This window comes from Grampus griseus, assembly GCF_964374135.1.
Source record: "Grampus griseus genome assembly, chromosome: 7".
Lineage (NCBI taxonomy): Eukaryota > Metazoa > Chordata > Mammalia > Artiodactyla > Delphinidae > Grampus > Grampus griseus.
In genome coordinates, this window is record NC_139001.1 from 109116468 (window position 1) to 109138360 (window position 21893).

The 21893-nt window shown below is 43.9% G+C and overlaps 1 protein-coding gene across 1 annotated transcript in view; it reads right to left on the bottom strand.

The window, feature by feature from the left end:
* ERCC3 (ERCC excision repair 3, TFIIH core complex helicase subunit) overlaps positions 1-10487 on the bottom strand; it is a 36517-nt gene extending 26030 nt beyond the window's left edge. Inside the window, exons 1-8 of the mRNA XM_082658787.1 lie at positions 10398-10487; positions 9815-10020; positions 8904-9140; positions 7134-7183; positions 6569-6704; positions 6228-6392; positions 5558-5762; positions 3964-4278 (exon numbers count right to left, since the gene is read on the bottom strand). Of these exons, the coding sequence (XP_082514913.1) occupies positions 3964-4278; positions 5558-5762; positions 6228-6392; positions 6569-6704; positions 7134-7183; positions 8904-9140; positions 9815-10020; positions 10398-10425 (1342 nt within the window). The 5' untranslated portion in view covers positions 10426-10487. The remainder of the gene's footprint in view (positions 1-3963; positions 4279-5557; positions 5763-6227; positions 6393-6568; positions 6705-7133; positions 7184-8903; positions 9141-9814; positions 10021-10397) is intronic.
* Positions 10488-21893: the final 11406 nt, after the last annotated feature.

Sequence of the window (21893 nt, forward strand, 5' to 3'; positions counted from 1 at the left end):
AGGCTTATGTCCAAGGACTGTGCCGGCTCCAAAAAGGGCAGCCAAGGACCCCAGACCAGGTTCCCCACGTCAGAAGGACATGGCAGCCAAGGCAGTGGAGACCCCAAGCTACTGTGGGCTCCAGGGAGGCAGCATTGGGGCGGCCCGGGGACTGCATCAACACGAGGGGAGCACAACGCGGGGACCCTGCCTGGACACTCTGCAGTCAGAAACAAGCCTTCCCCGAGGCATCGGCCCTGCAAACGAGTCACGTCCCACTGCTACGTTCTCTCACAGCCATAACAGCTGTCACGGGGGAAGAACTCACATACAACGATGTGCATGGCTCCATGAATTTTTACACAGGTACATACCTGTGGAACCACCCAGATGATGGGAGTGTTCTCAGCACCCAGAAGTCTCGCCTCTGACCCCTCTGGTCAACACCAGCACTCTCCCTCAAGGGAACCCCGATCCAACTTTAGTCATCAGAGAGGAGGTCTGCCTCCGGTCTGAAGTTCATGTAAATGGAATCACAGTACGTACTTTGCATGTGTGGCTTGTTTCACCAGACGTTATGTCGCGGTTGTCATTTGACATTTATTTGTGTGATTCTCTGACTGTCTCTCCCACTTTGTCTCCGGTGCCAAGCAGAGTGCCTGGTACTTAATGGGTTCTCAATAAATACTTGTTAAAATAATGAAAGTGGCACAGTGCCTTGCATGCAGGAAACATCTAATATATGCAAGTACTGTAATAAGAATTTCTTATTAATATGACTTAATAGGCCTCCTTTTGGAAGATCTATAAAAGAACACAACAATCTTTATCTTCTGGGATAAATCTCAAAGATTTACCATTCTACCTAGTCCAAGTGATAAATGTTTATGGCAGAATCTCACTCTGATTTGCTAGAATTCCCTATTTAACATCTGCTCTCTGGCCCAGTGAGCACGGCCATAGGGCTTATAAGGCCTGAATGCAAAATCCTTTAGAGCAGTTTGGTTTCACTCTTCTACCTAAACAGAGGCAAATGCTCCAATGAACCAGAGGAGAGACAGACACACCTAGAGAACTGTGTGGGGTACACCTCTATATCCTCATCACCAGATAACCAACCCCAAGCCTGGCTGCCACCCTCTAGACCTGGGGCCCAAGTTAAAGAGGAACACCAACGTATGCTAAATATATCCTCCGGCAGAAGGCCTCAAACATCCCCACGCTTCAAACACAGCCTTCAACTAAACTGCTACAAAGCAATTCCAAAGTCGTTTATAAAAGATGTTTCTCTAGATCACCAATTCCCAATCCAGTCAGACCCAATACCAATCCTCTCCTTAAAGGTTTTTTTTCTCTTGGTTTAGTTTTTAAATATCACACAGTAAACTGCACTTCTTCTGAGGGTGGGTGGGTGAGAGTGGTTCTACACATGTTCACACGTGTGCAGACTCGCGCAGCCACCACCACCATCATACTCGGGAGACGAACCAATCCATGACCCCAAAAGCTGCCTCGTGCTCTCCCTGTCCAGTCATACCCTCCCCGCCCCACCCCGCCACCCACCCACCTGTTCTCCGTCACTACAGTTTTGTCTTTTCAAGAATGTCCTACCAAAGGCATCACACACTCTGTAACCTCTTGGGACTGGCTGATTTCACTCAGCACGAAGCCTCTGAGACTCCTTTCCACGGAGCGTCCCAGCGGTTGAGGGGCCAGCTTGTCCATCCAGCCACTCACTGACAGTCATTTCCCTTGTTTTCTAGATTACGACCAGAGCTGCTCCTATAAACATTCATGCACAGGTTTCTGTGTGAACCTAGGTTTTCATTTCTCTAGAACAGATGCCCAGAGTGGGACTGCTGGGTCTCCATGGTAGTCTTCTAATAAACTGCCAAATCTCCCCAGAGTGCCTGTACATTTTGCACTTCCTCTGGCCACGTATGCCAGTTCCAGCTGATCTGCACTCTTGTCAGTACTTGGTACTGTCAATATTTTTTATTTTAGCCACTCTAATAGGTCTGTAGTGGCATCTCATCGTGGCTTTAACCTGCATTTCCCTGGGGACTAACGCTGCAGAACGTCTTTCAAATGCTTACTGGCGTCTGTATAGTCTCTTGAGTGAAAATCTGTTCATGTCTTTTGCCCGTTCTCTAACATTTCTGCCTTTGCCTGACTGTAACAGCAATCAAATTAACATGTCTACGGCCTAACTCCTGATCTTCTCTCTCCAAACCTGCACCTTCTAGAGTCTTCCCCATCCCAACACCCACTCCACCCTTCTGACGGCTCAGGCCAAAAGCTGACAGTCATCCTTGATTCCTCTTTCTTTCAGAACCACATCTAACCAGCCCACTTAACCTTCACAACATAACCAGAATCAGTTTACCTTTATTCTTACTGGTCCAAGCCTCATGTTGGGATTCCACCAACTAACCTACCTAGCTGCTCTCCACCCTTGCTTCCTGCAGTCTCTTCTCAGCACAGCAGCCAGGGTGATATTTTTATAACTTTAAGTCAGATAATGTCACCCCCAGCTCAAATCCCTCAAATGGCTTCTCACCCAGAGTGCAAGCCAAAGACCTCCTTCAGGTCCTACAGGACTGGCCCCAACGCCTCTCCGACCTCAGCTCTGGCCGCTCTCCTCCACGTTCCCCTCCAGCTGCAGGGCTACAGTACTGTCAGGCCATGCAAGTACTACTTCCCCACCTCAGGACTGCTTCCTTCTACCCGAGAGACCCCGCTCATCCCTACCTGGCCTGCTGTGAACATCTCTCGGTGTTTTCAGACATCCAGAGGTGTTGGAGGAGCTCTCATTACACAGAAAAAAACATAGAAAGGCCATTTTGACAATGTTTTGAATACTCTATGTGAAAATGCCTCTGATTTCATTTACTTCAGAGTAATCTCTAATTTACACTTCGTAATTGATCAGGGCTACCCATTAACTTGTTTTATCAAGAAAGGTTTGCCTGGGTTTCCCTGGTGGCGCAGTGGTTGAGAATCTGCCTGCTAATGCAGGGGACACGGGTTCGAGCCTTGGTCTGGGAGGATCCCACATGCCGCGGAGCAACAAGGCCCGTGAGCCACAACTACTGAGCCTGCGCGTCTGGAGCCTGTGCTCCGCAACAAGAGAGGCCATGATAGTGAGAGGCCCGTGCACCGTGATGAAGAGTGGCCCCCGCCTGCCACAGCTAGAGAAGCCCTCGCACAGAAACCAAGACCCAACACAGCAAAAATAAATTAATTAATTAATAAACTCCTACCCCCAACATCTTCTTTTAAAAAAAAAAAGAAAGGTTTGCCTGGAATGCTATTCAGTAATAAAAGGAACACAGCATTGGTACGTACTACAACGTGGGTAAACTACTGTGTGAAGTGAAAGAAGTCAGATAAAAGAAAATACATATTATGTGATTCTGTGAATATATTTCCAGAAAAGGCATGTCTCTAGAAACAGAAAGCAATTCAGTGACTGCCTGCGGCTAAGGATGAAAACACCGATGGTAAGTGAATATGAGGACGATGTTCTAAAACTGGGTCATGGTGATGGTCGCACCAACTCCATTTTACTAAAAATCCTGAATCGTATACTTACGATGGGTGGATTTTACGGTTTATAAATTATGTCAATATGGCTGTTTAAAAGGACTGCCGGCAATACTTGGACTTCTATAACATATTAAGGAACAATAATTTAGTCCTCAAATAAAACAAATATTGCAAGGACGTTTTTGTGCTCCCAGTCTAGTTTTTGCAGGACCGAAAAGAAAAAAATGGGTTAAGGGTAAGCTGAGGTGCAAAAGTTGAGAGGGAGGATGGAAGAAAATATCATTTTCTAGATGACTACTCTGGGCCAGTGATTAAGGAAGCTGCCAGTGTGTACACCCACCTACCACTAAGCCCCACCCCACCCCACCCACCCATGCTCATGGAAATCAATCTGTCTCTACGATGAGTAGGCATCCCAGCTCTCAGCCTGCTTACCTGGTATGGTGTGTACTTCGTCCAGGATCATGAGGCCCCACTCCTGAGTTTTGAGCCACTCCATCACCCGCTCGGCCTCCCAGGACCTTTTGGTGGTGTGGCCTAGCATGGAGTAGGTGCTGATGGCAATGGAGCAGCCTATGGGCTTGTCCTTGGCGTCGGAGGTAAAGCGGCAGATCTGGCTGTCGTCGATGGTGGACCACATCTTAAACTGGGCTTTCCACTGCTCCACAGACACAGCTGAGTTGCCCAGCACCAGGCAGCGTTTTCTGACTGTGCACGCAGCTGTCACGCCAACCAAGGACTTCCCAGCACCTACGAGAAACCAAAGGGCAATCCTACCCAAGGCCGGGTTGAAATGAGGGACAGGGACAGACAGAAGGACTTGTCAGCCCACCAATCTGGCCAAAATTATGTGTAATAATCCTCACGGCTGACACTGTTGAGGTGCTTACTGCTCCAAAGCTGTTTCCTTCTTTAGAAAAAGGAGGTGCACACACTTCACACACAAACGTGAGAATTAAAAGACACAAGCGCCAGGCCCTATTAAAGCACTGTACATGCATCTCATTTAAATGTTGAAAAACAACATTTGTCAAAATAAACCATAGATAAGAGACACTCCTATTATTGCCATTTTAAACATGGGAAAACTAAAGCTGAGGGGTAAGTCACCCAAGGCCCTGGGACAGCAGTGCTGCTGGGGTACAGTGTGCCCAACACCCAGACTACCTCAGGAGGGACTCAGTAAAAGACGGCTACTATGATGACACAACAAACTGGGCTGAGCACTTGGGAATGCGGTACGTACGCTGCTACTGGCAAAGACAGAGGAAGGTGAAACTCCAGGGGCTTCTGAGTTTACTATCACCTACTGTGTGAAGATCAAGTTTAAAAATCAAGCTATTCCTTGAAACAGCAATTCTTCCTTTACCAGGGGTGTGCATCAAAATAATCCATGAGGCTTTAAAAAAAAAAACAAAAAACTGAAGGTGCCTGCCCCTCCCCTAGAGAGTCTGCCTTCTTGAGTATGGGGTAGGCCACCAGCTGAGCCTACTGTGACCTCTGGCCAAGAACCTAGGCCAGACCTGACACGACTTAGGACAAATGATGTTAGATGGGCGCCAAGGGGGCTGCCACAGCCCCTTCTTGGATGTGCACACTGTAATAAGCAGTCCAGGACCAAACAAAGTTTCTGTGCTAGGGAGCCTCCAAATACACACAACTTACAAGACTGAGTGTGAGGAACTCTAAGCCCAGGATGTAAACTAGCCCTTCCCCACAACACCATCCTTCCTCACTGCCCAAGACTTTATACACTGCTTAGCTGATTGGTTCACTGTCTGAGCTACCCCACCACAATGAGCTCCATGAGGTCAGGAGTGTTGTTCTATCCACCATTACATGCCCAGCGTGGAGGTCAGGGCCCTGCACAGAGCAGGCATGCAAGTATTCGTCAAGTCATGAATCAGGGAGCCATGTGACACTGGCCGTTCCCTGACCAGGTGGGATTTAGAGGAAGGCCCTCAGGGAGAGCGTAAGGCAGATCCGGACAGAGCAGCCTAGCCATCTTCTTCACTCAGGCATCACTCACCACAAGGAAGGACGATGACCCCGGAACGTGCGCGCCCATTCCCAAACATCTTCCGCAAGCTCTTCTCCTGATAAGGTCTAAGGACAGCTGTGGGTTTCAGGTCAATGTTGATGTCAGGGTTGACAGAATCATTCCGGAAGTCGTATTCTGCTAACAGAGGGTACTCCAGGTGGATGCAACGTTTCTGGAGTTCCTCAATCATTTCCTGGAAAGTGAGCATGAAGGTTTTATAATCCTGTTAACTCCAAAGTGTGCTCACAAACAGCACACATTCTAAGGAGCCTAATAATTTAAAGAAAAAAAAAAAAAAAGGTTAGCTAGACTTTTAAATTTCAGATCTTGCTTGATGAGAGCCAGCTTAAAGCACAGACTAAGGGCCCCAAACTAAGGACATGGACAAAATTAAATCCAATCAGCCACCAAAAATGCCCCCCAGGCACTGTTTCTCACATCTCCCCAGGAACTTGTGAACACTGACCCCCCAGCCTGAAAAACAGGACACTCAGATCTAACTCCATCAGGAAGAATGGTGCTGCAGTGCACAGACACCAAAATCTGGGGACAGATGGGGATTCCTTCCTCTCACACAGGCTACAAACAGTCCCTGAAGGGCTGAACCAGCTTCTGACACAGGCTTAGAGAAGCAACCAGGAGGGGTACGTTCACTAACCTGCTTGACTTCAAAAGATACTGTCTGTGTCTCTTCTTCTTCCTCCTCGTCCTTGTCCATTTGCTCATAAAAGTCAAAGAGGTCCGTGGGGATGTCAGATTTACCCTGTGGATCTGTCACCCGGGAAGTGGATGGCCCACCGCTGCCTTCAGCGCTCTTAGCGATCTGAAAGAGAAAGGCAGGATCTGGACTTGCACAGAACATTTAACCCTACTGTTACCGAGCAACAAAGCTGCAAGAAAACAAGGACTACTAGACTGCAAATGCTGGCCTAAAAGCACCTGAGAGAATTAAAGTCCTAAATGCGTCCACCCCCAAGGGTGACCCAGGAGGCCACATACAGCAGATTTGCTTGTGAAAGTCTCTGTGATGAGCTCGGTTGCCTCCCCCTCAGAGTTCCTCAGGCGGCATTCCCGGATCATGGGATCCTGGAGAAGATGCTGGATGACATCAGGGTGAGAACTTTCAACGAAGTACCTGTAAGAAGGGAGAAATGAGGTGCATACTGACCAGTACACCATTTTCAGAAGGTTCCACTGCTCACTCATAAGATGATCTGGAGATAGCGGCCTAAGGCTTCTCTCCACGCTCACCCTCCCCCAACCCTTTGCCAAATCTGAGATATGAGCTACTGGCCATGACATAACACACGAGGGTTGCAGGCAAAGCCCCACTGTGAAGACAGACTAGCAGGGATCTGAACCCCAGCTCCACTGTTCAGGGGAATACAGTGATCAGTGAATGAATTTCCGGTTTTGGCCACATCACTCCACTTTTTCCTTTTAGCCCCTTACTCGGGGGAGTAGGTGTTAGTGCAGAGCAGACAGTCCACAAGTGTTAGCTCCTTGCCACCTGATATGCAGAGGGTGAACGTGCCTTGGATGGGCCTGTCACAGAACCCCTTACCTGTTGTGCTTCAGGACCAGCTTGACTTTCCCATAGCTGACAGTACATAACTGCAAGAAGTGACAACACCATAGAGGCAAAATTAGCAATATGCACCTCACTGAGAACTCGTTCATTACTGGGCACATCTTACTACCTATCAAACCAGTGAAGAGTTCATTTTACTTTAGGAAAATCCAATGTGCAATCCTAAAGCGGGCAGATCTGCCTAAATTGAGCTTTTCTATTAGCTCCTACTTTTTGAGGGCAAAACCTTCCTCTTGCCTGGCTAATTCTGATGCACATCCCTTAATCTAAAAAACGCTGCTTAGAATCTTTCTTTTATTTTCTCTTTCCCTTTCTTCTCCATTCCCAGAGCCCCATCCTAAACCAGGAGTTCATCTCATTGTACCAGTACTACCACAGATCCCAGCACAAAGCTGGTAGTTGCGTGTCCACTACTTGTGAGCTGCGTAAATTAAATGTGAAGCCTCCGGCCTCCTCACCAATGTTCCTACCTCCCCAACCAGACGTAAGCCTCTTGATGGTAGAAAATCCTTCCAGGTTCCCAAAAATCTTTAGGATGGAATGCAGCAGAGATTATACAGTAGCCACGAAAAGTCACAATTCAGATCTCAGGCTGCTGCCGCCTCCACTGCTGCCCTTCTGCATCCACCACTGCACTAACCAACACCCACATTCCCACAGGCAGCTCCCAACCAAGACTGAGAACAGCCAGGGCACTGAAATAGGCTCATTCTACAAGGCGCAAGCCCTTTTCCCAGGGCACCCTTTCACATCAGGAGAAAGGAGAACTCTCTCCAGGGCTCCTGCCAGCTTCTCTAAGATTGGCTTCATTACTGTACTGGATGCCTGTGGCACTCATCTTCTGCTACTTCAGATCTGGGGGTCTGAATCTAATTCCCTGTAGATCAGCCGAGGACAACGGAAGCCACTGTCCATCTCTTTTTAATGGTATTCACTCTCTCTCAGAACAAACCCAAGCAGGTTCAAGTGCTCGTCACATAGAACCCTATCCACTTCAAACTTTGAAGTCCTTTTTGACTTTTCCTCATGGAAGTTGTTGACTAGCGGTCTCGTGCAGGTGTGCAAACTTAGATGGAGTTTATCATCTGTACTAACTTGCTCAGGTTACCATATAGAACACCACAGACTGAGTTGTTTAACAACAGAAACTTATTTCTAGAAGTCCAGGACCATGATGCCAGCCATTTCGTTTCCAGTGAATGCTCTCTTCGTGGCTTCTAGGGGGCTACCTTCTTGCTCTATGTGCACGTTACATCTTCCTTGTACAAATGAAGAGAGAAAGAGAGCACACACGCCTTCTGGTGTGTTTTCTTATAAGGACACTCATCCTGTTGGCCCCACTCTTATAACCACGTTTAACTCTAATGATATCCTTACCCCCAATACAGTCACATTACGGGTTAGGTCCTCAACACACGAATTCTGGAGGGGGCACAATTCAGTCCGTAACACCATTCACTTCGGGCTATACTCCCAAATAACCCAGGCCAGAATGGGCCTGAATTAGTAACCCTGCTGTGTTAGCACCCACTGGCTAAGAGCAGCTCATGGGAAGTCTGCCCTCAGCAAAACACAATGCTGGATCCAGAGGAGTAGCAGCTGGGGTAATCGGTTACTATGCTCCCCACACTGGATCTGAATGGCATTTTCATGACTGCTACAAGTTAACAATGTACAGCACCTGTCCCCACTATCACTACGTTACGAAGGAGGGCAAAAGAGCCAGCCTTAGCCCCCACTTGCCTTAATAAACTGAATAATTCCGTCAGGGACTCCCGTCTTGCTGAGCTTCCTGAGGTACTCAGTGATGTCACTAGTTTGCAGCCCAACGCTGACAGCCGCGTACAGGGAGTAGGCAGTTAGTTTGTACTCGTGCACGTGGGTTGGTCGGCACACCGGCTCTGCAATAGCCACCAGGAAGTCTTGAGCATATCTGTAAACTGGAGAGAAGGCTTCTAGGAAGATGTGGCCATCAGGAGCCTGAGAAACACCAAATGGACACAACAGACAAGGAAACTAATGAGTTGCAGAGACGATGAGACTCTTTCCCACATCACCATCTAGAAAGGATAAGCTGCCCAGAAAGTGATCTAAAGCTAGCCAACACCAGGAATATTTTTGTAAGCACATCTTCAGCCAACTGTGGGTCCCGCTACTTGAATCGGATACAAGGAGTAGAGAGGATAGAAGAAAAGGTTTCCGAAGTTAGTAGCTGCCTCTCACGACTCTTCACAGGAAGAGCCCACCTTACTGGCTATCCTTCTGGCTAGATTTCAAATGAATGGAGAACATTAATTACTTCAAGTTGAGCAAAAAAGCTGCCTAGCAAATATATGTCTCATTAGGTTTTTTTAAATGGGGAATTAAAATGTTACATAATAAATGCCATTTATTCTTTAGATAAAAGTTGTTTCCAAACATGTGGCAGAACTGGAGAGGGAAAGGGGAGCAAAAGGAGGGGTTAGGGAGGAAGGAAGCCCAAGTCTAGCCAGCACATGTGTGCTAGCATATGCTCATTGCTATCTCGGCTGTTTCAAACTGCCTATGAAAATGAAAGCTCGCTGCCAGTGGGCTCTGAAGCAAAGCTCACGATCCCGCGTTCCCATTTGGGCCGCACCCACTCCTGGGCCCGGCCCCGGCTGAGGCGTGCTTACCACCCAGAGGGGCCTGGAGGTGTGGTCGTCCTTCAGCGGCATCTGCAGCCTGTAGTCCTTGGCTCCATACTCATCCACTTTGGTGCTGGACTCATCCACCTGCTTCCCGGCCGCCGAGGGAACCGCTTCCTGAGGGTCATTCCCAGGGGCGTCGTCTTCATCGTCTTCCTCATCCTCGTAGTGCCGCTTCTTGGACTTCTTCTTCTCTGCAGATACGGACACAGAAGTGAGCCCCGCAGGAGCCTTGCGTTCCCCCAGCACCGACTAGCCGCAGGTCGGGGGAACCTGGCTGCAGCCGGACTTCCCCAGCGCCAAGCACCCCTAGCCCAGAGCCACTGCGCGCCGCAGGCGTCCTCTCCCTCAAACGCTGCCCACCCAGCCCGGGGGGCAGGGCTGCCCGGAGGTCAGGGCTGCCCGGAGGTCCGGGGTCGCACCCCCGCCCAGCGGCCTGTCGGGACAGTATGTGACGACGGCGAGCGACTCTGGGGTCGACCGCCGCCGAGAAACCCTGAGCAGCTACCACACAGGATGATAGGGACGGCAGGTGCAGGCAGCCCCGAAACGCGCCTACGCCACGTCTCACCGCGGTCCGCCCGGTCCCTTTTGCCCATGTCGGCGTCCGCAGCAGCCAACCCGTACCGCCGAGGAACCCCGGAGACGGCTCTCTGTGGAACTTCCGGTTCACACCGGAAGTTCTTCCGGCCACCGCACAGGAAGTCCCGCCTCTGGGCGCTCGGGCGAGGCGTCGGTGGTTGAGCCCGCAGCTGAGGGGTCTGCTGACTGTACCCGGGTGCAGGCCCTTTCTCCCCATTTTTTCTCCTAGTCAGTGAAGTATTTTTTCAGTACCTGTTAACGATCGTCCAGGCACTGTTGTTTTAGCCCCTGGGGCAGGATAGTGAACAGAGCGAAGGCGTTGGCCTCTTGGAACAGAGAGACGTGGGTCGTAAACAAATGTGTTAAGCGCTCTAAGGAAGAAATAAAACAGAGCCCAGAATGGCAGGCAGTGCTGTCCCAGAATATCTCGCTGAAGGGGTGTTATTTGAGAAAAAGGTCATGAAAGTGAGATAATGTCCTATGTAAATACCAGGAAGGAGCAGTGTGGGTCTAGGGGCCGGCGGACACAGGTTTGGCGTTTAAGGGGAGCTGAGAGGGGGAGCAGTATGGCTGTAAGAGGTGGGAGACGGTACAGGACGTAGAGAGCAGTGATTCTCAAAATGGGGTCCCCTGGCTGCATCGACATTATATGGAAACTAGTTAAAACTGATCGGAAAGGCACAAACGCAAAATATCTAAGTCATAAAATTTTGCAGGCAGGCGCAACCATCCTGCCCTCCAGAAGACTGTGCTGCTCAACTCTGAGAACAACTAATGTAGAGCTGTGTAGGTCATTGCAAAAACTTTGGATTTTATTATGAAACGAGAAGCTACTGGAGAGGTTTGAGCAGAGAAATGACAATCTGATTTCGTATTAAAGGATCACTCTGCACTGGCTGCTGTGTTGAAGATGGACTTTGCAAGGTCAAGGGCAGCTATTGCAGCGCTCCAGTTGAGAAATAACTGGCTTTATTATTAGGGTGTTGGGGTAAAGGTGATGAACAGTGGTTCCATTCTGAATATATTTTGAAGATAGCACACGATTTGCTGACTAGATATGGAAGGTGAGAGAGAGGAATAAAGGAAAACTGCAATGTTTTTGATCTGAGCAATTGCAAAAATGATGTACCTCAGGGAAGGTACAGGTTTTTGGGTTTTTTTTTAATAAGGGGGACTGAGCAGCACCCAGCCTGCTGCTGGTGAGGGCCAGGACCCCCGCTCAAAGTCTCTGTTAAGGGGTGCTACTGCAAGGTTGGGTAGTGGTCCTCACGTGGAGTTCGTCATCCTGCACGATTTCACCGTTGGCTAAGATCTGCACTGTCCTTCCAGGAAGTATGGGTCCCTGCTGCACTGCACCTTTCCCCAGACCTCGAAACACCTGAAGGAAACAATCTGTGTGGGCGGCTCCCAGAACTCGGCAGCGTCCTCTCCTCGGAAAGTACGGATTTGAACACTGGTTTTGGATGTATTTAATACAAGTGGCTATGTTAGCCTGTCCGAGTGCCATAACAAAACACCACAGACTATGTGACTTGAACAATGAAACTTATTTTCTCACAATTCTGGAGGCTGGAAGTCCAAGTTGAAGGTCCTGCTCTCTTCCTGGCTCACAGACAGCCACCTTCTTGCTATGTCCTCACATGGGGACTGAGGGAACGGCAAGCTCTCTGGTGTCTTTTCTTCACATAAGGGTACCAGCTTTGTCAAATTAGGGCCCCACCCTTATGACCTCATTTAACTTTTATCACCCCCTCACAAGCTCTGTCTTCAAATACAGTCACATTGAGGGTTAAGACTTCAATGTATGAATTTGGGGAAGGATGCAATTCACAGAAGTAGCCTATTACATGATCAAAGGAAGTGTCAAGCAGGCAGTTGGATGGAAGTCTGAAGTTCCATCCAACAAGGGACCTAGAAATATAAGCTTGGGAATTGCCATTATATCTATGGTATTGAATCTATAGAACTGATTGAGGTTACCTAGGTAGGTAAAGAGAACGTCTAGGAACATTTCACAGTGAAGAGGCTGGAAGATGGAGAATTGGGCAACACCAGTTGAAGAACAGTCAGTGAGATAGGAAAATCGGGAATCCTGGAAGTCCTTTCATTCATTTCATTTCAAGGTGGAGGGAGTGATCTACTGTGTTAGATGCTGCTGATCAGCTGAGCACATTGAAGACCAAGACTCAGCCACAAAATTTGCAATGTAGAGATCAGCTCTCAGCTAAATGGCCTTCAGTAAATTGAAGCTTTGTTCCCTGCTCTAAATGAATTTCACTTCCTCAGGTAATGGAGGAACCACACCGTTAAAACTGACTTTTGCATTTTTATATTTTCCCTCTGATTAAAGTAATGCATGCTGTGTGAAAATTTGGAAAACAGAGAAAAGCATGGTGAAGCTTATTTAAATCATACATAACACTACCCCTAGCTATCTATATTTTGGTTTATTTTCTTTCAGGCTTTTTTCCTGTGAGTAGGTATTTTTAATACCAAGAAGATGTCACCTGGACATATAATTTTATATCCTTCTAACATAAGCTTTGTTCACCTCTCACTAAAATGAATGTTTAAGGACTACTTAATTTTCTGTTGTATGGTAATATCATTATTTAGTCAAACCCTAATTTGGGGGCATTGGAATAGTTCCAGGTTATCCCATTGTAAATAGCTCTGCAATGAGTATCATTGGCAATTAATCTCTAACTACATCTTGAATTTTTTTAAGGCAAATTCTAAGAAATAAAAATAATGGCCTTGGGTATTCCCTGGCTTTCTGGTGGTTAGGACTCCACGCTTCCACAGAGCACAGGGTCTATCCCTGGTTGGGGAATTAAGATTCTGCAAGCCGCATGGCACAGCCAAAAAAAAGGAGAGAGAGAAAAGAAATAATGGCCTTAAACATATGGCTTTTGATTAAGCTCTAATTGCCAAACCTGGTTAATGTTACTGAAGGATTTGATGAGGAAGAATGACTAATCTGACCTTTTCATAATTAAGAAGATATTTTGTGAACTGACACTTGACAAGAATACTCAATGGGGAAAGGTTAGTCTCGTTAATAAATTTTGTTGGGAAAACTGGATAAACACATGCTGAAGAATGAAATTGAACCCCTATCTTATACCACTCCCAAAAATTAACTCAAAATGGATTAAAGACTTAAATAAAAGACATGAAACCATATAACTCTTAGAAAAAAACAAGGAAAAGCTCCTTGACATTGGTCTTGGCAACATTTTGGATATGACACCAAAAACACAAGAAACAAAGGCAAAAATAAATAAGTGGGACTATAACAAAGTAAAAATCTGTGCAGCAAAAGGACGACAACAAAATGAAAAGGCAACCTACAGAATGGGAGAAAATATTTGTAAACCATATATCTGATAAGGGGTTAATATCCAAAATATATAAATAACTCATACAACCCAATACAAAAAAAATGTCAATTTAAAAATGGGCAGAGGAACTGTAAAGGCCTTTTTTTCCAAGAAGACCTAAAAATGGCCAAAGGATACATGAAAAGATGTTCAACATCACTAATCATCAAGGAAATGCAAATCAAAAACCTCAGTGAGATATCACCTCACACAGGTCAGAATGGCTTATCAAGAAGACAAAGTGTAAAAAATGCTGGCAAGGATGTGGAGGAAAGGGATTCCTGTGTCCATCAATAAGAAAAAAACAAACAACCCAATCAGAAAATGGGCAGAAGACCTAAATAGACACTTCTCTAAAGAAGACATACAGATGGCCAATAGGCACATGAATAATGCTCAACATCACTAATTATTAGAGAAATATAAATCAAAACTACAGTGAGGTACCACCTCACACCACAGAATGGCCATCACTAAAATGTCTACAAATAACATACCCGGTTGGTCATGCCAGTAGCACATGCTTGTCTCAAAGATTAAACCATGCCTGTCTAAGTATGCATGGCTGCTACAGTGAAACTGTGAATGGCTCATTAAATCAGTTATGGTTCCTTTGGTCACTCGCTCCTCTCCAACAGTAATTTACTGGCACAAAAACCAGAAATACAGATCAATGGAACAGGACAGAAAGTCCAGAGATAAACCCACGCACCTATGGTCACCCAATGTATGACAAAGGAGGCAAGAAAATACAATGGAGAAAAGACAGTCTCTTCAATAAGTGGTGCTGGGCAAACTGGACAGCTACATGTAAAGGAATGAAATTAGAATAATACCTACCAACACACACAAAAATAAACTCAAAATGGATTAAAGATCTAAATGTAAGACCAGATACTATAAAACTCTTAGAGGAAAACATAGGCAGAACACTTTCTGACATAAATTGCAGCAAGATCTTTTTGGATCCACCTCCTAGAGTAATGAAAATAGAAAACAAAAATAAACAAATGGGACCTAATTAAACATAAAAGCCTTTGCACAGCAAAGGAAACCATAAGCAAAATGAAAAGACAACCCATAGAATGGGAGAAAATATTTGCAAATGAAATCAGCCAACAAGGGATTAATCTCCAAAATATACAAACAGCTCATGCAGCTCAATATCAAAAAAAAAACAAATAACCCAATCAAAAAATGGGCAAAAGATCTAAATAGACATTTCTTCAAAGAAGACCTACAGATGGCCGAGAGGCACATGAAAAGATGCTCAACACCACTAATTACTAGAGAAATGCAAATCAAAACTACAATGGGATATCACCTCACACCAGTCAGAATGGCCATCATCAAAAAATCTACAAACAATAAATGCTGGAGAGGGTGTGGAGAAAAGGGAACCCTCTTGCACTGTTGGTGGGAATGTATATTTGTACAACCACTATGGAGGATAGTATGGAGGTTCCTTAAAAACTGAAAAAAGAGCTACTATATCACCCAGCAATCCCACTCCTAAGCATATATTCAGAGAAAACCATAATTCAAAAAGATACATGCACCCCAACGTTCATTGCAGCACTATTTACAATAATCAAGACATGAAAGCAACCTATATGTCCATCAAGAGAGGAATGGATAAAGAAGATGTGGTACATATATACAATGGAATATTACTCAGCCATAAAAAGAATGAAATAATGCCATTTGCAGCAACATGGATGGACCCAGAGATTGTCATACTGAGCGAAATGTCAGACAGAGAAAAATAAATGTCATATGATATTGCTTATATTTGGAATCTAAAAAAGGGTACAAATGAACTTATTTACAAAAAAGATATAGAGGTGCAAATTTAAAAAAAACAAACTTATGGTTACCAGAGGTGAAAGGGGCAGGGGGGGAGGGATAACTGGGAGATTGGGATTGACACATACACACTACTATATGTAAAACAGATAACTAACAAGGACCTACTGTCTAGCACAGGGAACTCTACTCAGTACTCTGTAATGACCTATATGGGAAAAGAATCTAAAAAAGTGGGTATATGTATAACTGATTCACTTTGTTGTACAGTAGGAACAAACACAACGTCATAAATCAACTATACTCCAATAATTTTTTTTTAGAAGTCTACAAATAACAAATGCTGGAGAGGGTGTGGAGAAAAGGGAACCCTCCTACACTGTTGGTGGGAATGTAAATTGATACAGTCACTATGGAGAACAGTATGGAGGTTCCTCAAAAAATTAAAAGTAGAACAACCATATGATCCAGCAATCCCACTTCTGGGTATATATCCAAAGGAAATAAAAACAGGGTCTCAAGGAGATGTCTGCACTCCCATGTTTATTGCAGCATTATTCACTATAGCCAAGGTATGGAAACAACCTCAGTGTGTGTCAATGGATGAATGGATAAAGAATATTCGGTTTAAATATACAATGGAATATTATGCGGCAATGAGAAAGAAGGAAATCCTGCCATTGGTGACAAATCCTGTATGATATTACTCATATGCAGAGTCTAAAAAACTCTGAACTCATAGAAACAGAGAGTAGAGTGGTGGTTACCAGGGGTTGGGGGTGGGAAGAAATGGGGAGATGTTGATCAAAGAGTAAAACTTCCAGTCAGAAGATGAATAAGTTCTGGGGATCTAGTGTACAGGATGGTGATTGTACTTAATAACACTGTATTAAATATTTGTAAGACGGGAACTTCCCTGGTGGTCCAGTGGTTAAGACTTCGCTTTCCAATGCAGGGGATGAGGTGTGTTGGATCCCTGGTCAGGGAGCTAAGATCCCACATGCCTCAGGGCCAAAAAACCAAAAACATAAAACAGAAGCACTGTTGTAACAAATTCAATAAAGACTTTAAAAATGGTCCACATTAAAAAAACAACAACCTGTAATAAATAAATACTTGGAAGTTGCTGAGACTAGATCTTAATCTTCTCATCACAAAAAAAGAAATGGTAATTATGAGATGGATAATGCTACGGTGGTTATCATATTGCAATATGTAAGTGTATCAAGTCAACACTTTGTACATCTGAAACTTACATGCAATGTTTTACGTCAATTATATCTCAATAAAGCTGGGAGGGTGGAAAGTATTTTGTACAAAACAAAAACACCCACATTTATCATAAAAGTTTTTAAATTACAGATAAGTAAAGTAATAACCATCATTTGAGTGACATATATATTCTCTCAATATTTTTTCTAGCTATTTTTAAACAAAAAGTGGGATCAAACTATACATCTTGTGTAACTTGCTTTCTTTCAGTCGATAATACATGATGAAGAGTTCCATTGTACAGATATACTACAATTTTTTTGCTCAATCCCTGCTATGGTTCATTTTATGCGTCAATTGTCTAGGCTATGGTATCCAGTTGTTTGGTCAAACACAGTCTAGATGTTGCTACTAAGGTCTTTTTTTTTTTTTTAGATGCAATGAGCATTTGCAATTAGTAGACTTAACTAAAGCAGAATTTGCTCAATAATGTGGGCAGGTCCCATCCAACCAGTCGAAGGCCTTAAGAGCAAAGAGAAGTTTCCGAAGGAAAAAGGAATTGTGCCTCCAGACTGTGACCCACAAGTTCTGCCTCTCTGAGAACCTTGGCTAGTACAGATTTTGGTAAAGGGAAGTGCTGCAATAAATACCCCAAAATGTGGACGTGTCTTTGAAATCAGGTAATGGGTAGAGGCTAGAATTTTGCAATGCACGATAGAGGAAGCCTATAGTGCCTTGAAGAGATGGGTGGTAGAAACATGGACATTAAAGGTGATTGTGCTGAGTGCTCAGATGGAAATGAGCATTATGTTATTGGAAACTAGAGGAAAGATGATTCTTGTTATAAAGTGGCAGAGAATTTGGCTGAACTGCTTCTGTTGGGTGGAAAGGAGAACTTGTTAAGTGATGAACTTGGATAAGATTTGGATAAGCTGAGAAGATTTGTAAGCAAAGGTTGAAGGTGTGGCCTGGTTTCTCCTTGCTGCTAAGTTTAAATGTGAGACGAAAACGATAAATTGAAGAAGGAATTGTTAAGCAAAAAGGAGCCAGAATTTGAAGATTTGGAAAGTTCTCAGCCTATCCATTTGGCAAATAACTAGAAAGGATGCTCTGAAGAAAACACCAAGGGTGTGGCTGGACAACCATTTGCTAAAGAGATTAGGCTTGTGACTTGTGGATCCAATCAACTAAAACCCTGACCACTTGGAAGGGGACAGAGATGGGACAAAATGAAGAAAGGCTGGTAGACATCAGGTATTCTACAGGCAGGAAAAGGATAGAGCTTTTCGGCTGCAAATGTGTTATCCTTAAAGAAAAGGGAAGAACGATTTGAGGGCAGTTCAGATGCCAGCAGGGCTGCTGTTGCCACCATAGGCCCAGAAGAGACAGGCCAGGGTGCAGGTCCACTGACTCTGGGCCACCTTCTTGGTTCTGAGGGGGCAGTGCAACTACCCCAGTAGGTTCCTTAAGACAGGGCATGGAGCCAGTGAGGATTCTTCTCAAGTCTTAAAATCTAATCAAATGTGCCCTGCTAGATTTCAGACCTGCTTGGGACTTGTGTCCCTTTTTTCCTTCTGACATCTCCCTTCTGGAATGAAAGTGTCTATCCTCTCTGCCTGCCCCACCACTGTGCTTCGGAAGCAGATAACCAGTCTGGTTTCACAGGTTCACAGATGGAAAGGAATTTTGCTCCAGCATGAATCATACCTCTTACCCATAATTGATTTGGATAATTTAGATGATGACATCTGAGTTGATGTGGTTTAGATGAAATACTGGACTTAAGAGTTGACGCTGGAACGATTAAGACTTTGGGGGAAGTTGGGCTGGGGTGGAAGTATTCGGTACCTGGGAAAAATATGAATTTTCAGAGGGCAGACTGTAATCGGTTTGTGTTCCCCACAAAAAGGTATTTTGAAGTCCTAATCTCCAGTAGCTCAGAATGTGGCCTTATTGGGAAATATAGTCTTTACAGAGGTAATCAAGTTACAATGAGGTCAGTAGGGTGGGCCCTGATCCAATATGACTGGTGTCCTTATTTACAAAAAGGGAAACACACAGAGGGAGACCACCACATGAACACAGGAGGTAGAGACAGGAGTTACAGCCACATGCAAGGAATGCCTGGGGCTACCAGAAGCTAGGAAGAGGTAAGGAAGGACTCCCCGACAGGTTTCAGAGGGAGCACAGACGGCCCTGCTGGCACCTTAATTTTGGTCTTACAGCTTCTAGAGCTGAGGCAATACATTTCTGTTACAAGCCACCCCGTTGCAGTACTTTGTTGGACATGTAGAACCTCAATTTTGGGCTTTTATGGATATACTTTAGCGCATCTGCAATCATATTCCTACATACAAAACTGTTGTGTCAGAGGATATACAAGATTGAGACTGTTGACTTGCATAGCTAAGTTGCCCTCTGCAGCGTTCCCCAACCTTTTTGGCACCAGGGAACGGTTTCGTGGATGACAATTTTTCCACGGACAGGGGAGTGGGGCGGGGGGGATGGTTCAGGCGGTAATGCGAGCGACGGGGAGCGACAGGGCGATGAAGCTTCGCTCGCTCACCCGCTGTTCACCTCCTGCTGTGCAACCCAGTTTCTAACAGGCCATGGACCGGTACCGGTCTGTGGCCCAGGGATTGGGGACCCCTGCTCTATATGCGGCATTAACTCAAATGATCTCCAATACTGTGGGAGCATCCATTCCTTACCCTCTGAAAACAGACTTTGTTTTTAATCACCATTGATCTCTGATTTGGGTAATCAAAGTGTCCAGAGAAATATGCCAGAGTGTGTTGGGTAGAACATTATAAACTTGTATCCTGGGAAGATTTAGTTGCAGTGTTTCTAGGTTGGTCTATTACTGGTCTCCTAGGAAGTGATCAGCTCAGGCAAAGGAAAGACAACCGTGAGCGCAATGTGTCCAAGAACAGATCTGGACAAAACAGTCACAGTGGAAATAAATATCAGCTTTATTAACACTCAAAGTGCCATTCATTTATATTCATTCCATAGTCCAGAAGGTTACTTAGAGTAAGCCTTTGCACCACAATCTTTCAAAAAATGAACTAACATGTAAGAAAAAGCAATTTTCATTGTGCTAATTATTGCAGGCCTTCATGCACGATAAATCTAAACAAAGATGGGTGCCAACAATATACAAATTTCCATATAAACAAAGTCATTGATCACTAACAAAATATAAACATGGTTTCTTTCACATTAGATTAAAAAAAAAAAGGCTATTTACCAGCAAGAAAAAAACAAGTACATAAAATCTGTAAAACTCAGAAATTTTATACATTTTTACAAGCACAATTTTGAATGAACACAAAGTCAAAATGTGCATGAAATGTGGCACACACCACACTGGATCTGGCTTCTGGTAGGTTTTTCTAATCATATCGGCTCCTTGTAACATAATAAGCTTAGTGACATTCAACTTCAACAGTGGACTTTATTCCTAACGTAAGTAATTTTACATGGTACCGCATATTAAAAACAAGGTTTTCCTTAAGCACAACAACATTGTCAGATTGGAACTTTAATTCCCAATTCTTTTTCCGCCAGTTACTTAAAATACACAGTACGGTATAAAGACACAATGTATGTTTGGACATTTCTAAACCAATTTATAGTCAATTACAGAGAATCAGAATTTGTCAATATATTGTTTTATGAATGAGGTCTGACCTTGCCCAGTAAGAAAAAAACTGAAAGTTGAAATCTTTGGGGAAGAATAAAGGAAATGTTCAAAAACAACAGTAGGCCAGGCCAACAGCAACTGGAGATATAAAAACCTTTGACATCTCTTCAAATTAATTTAGTTTCTCACATTTTTTCATAGTTCTGAGAATTCAAAGACTGTTTTAGTGGACAGTGTTTTTGCTACTGCTTAAAACCTATTTTTTTCTCTTAATTTGCATTTCATAGAATTCTCAGAGAGAATTCAATGTTGTTCTTTGCAAGAGTATTTTAATTGATAGATATCTAAGTAAATCTGCATCCAATTGTGGAAATACAAATACATTTTGAATGGTTAAAAACAAAACTAAAAAAATATTTTTGATCAGCCAGCTGAAAATATATTCATATAGTAAATAATCTCTCAGAAAGCTTTATATATATTTAATTATTCTAACGAAACAGTACCCTTATAAAACAAGTTCATAAAAATGTAGAAATGAAAATAAGAAATTACTGGGATATATACAAGTACCTACAGACAAAGACATCTCCACACACACATCCCCTGACACAGAGTTACAAGCATACTTTCCACTTAGTCATGGATTTCAGAATACATATAAAATCAGAAAGTGATGTCGAACTCCTGAGTTCTTCAACAAAGATAGAACCATAGATATGTATACTTTGTAAAAGCAAGAAAGTCCATTTAAGTCAGTAATAGCAGTGCAGTTACTGACGGCTACATCTTGAAAGAAGTTTAAACACAGAGACACAGACAGTAGTTCAATGCACGCATTCATGATGCTCATACACCCATCAACAATTATTGGTCAGAGTAGTAAATCAGTGTACAAATTAAACATTTCCAAAATGTGCAAAAAAGTCAACCTTGATAGGAAAAGAACACCTTTGTACATAATTATAAACTGCCCAGCATTCAACTGAGATTAAAAACGTTTACAGAGAGAAACTAATGGATTAAATATAGAGAATTTAATGGCTACATTTAAAAATGTACATTAGGTCAAAGGGTAAATTTACAAATTGATAATCATAGTTTGCAACAATTAAAAGTTTATTCTCAGATTTATCCAAGTTTACTTTTATTTACAATGATATTTGAATAAAAAGAACCATGTGAAATGTAAGAGATGTCAGACATTAAAAGTATTTTTGGTATTAACTCTTTTACAATGTTTCAGAATGCAGGGTAGCAAATTTTAAAACCAACAGCAATAGAAAAAATGTAAACCTTTTACTTACTAATTAAGATTGTATTAAAAACAATTGTTTGTTTTTAAAGTATTCTTATCGTTAGACACTGTAGTTTCACTTGAACAGGGTATATTGCAAGGGTTTGGCCCACTTTTTTTTTTTTTTTGGCCCATAAACCT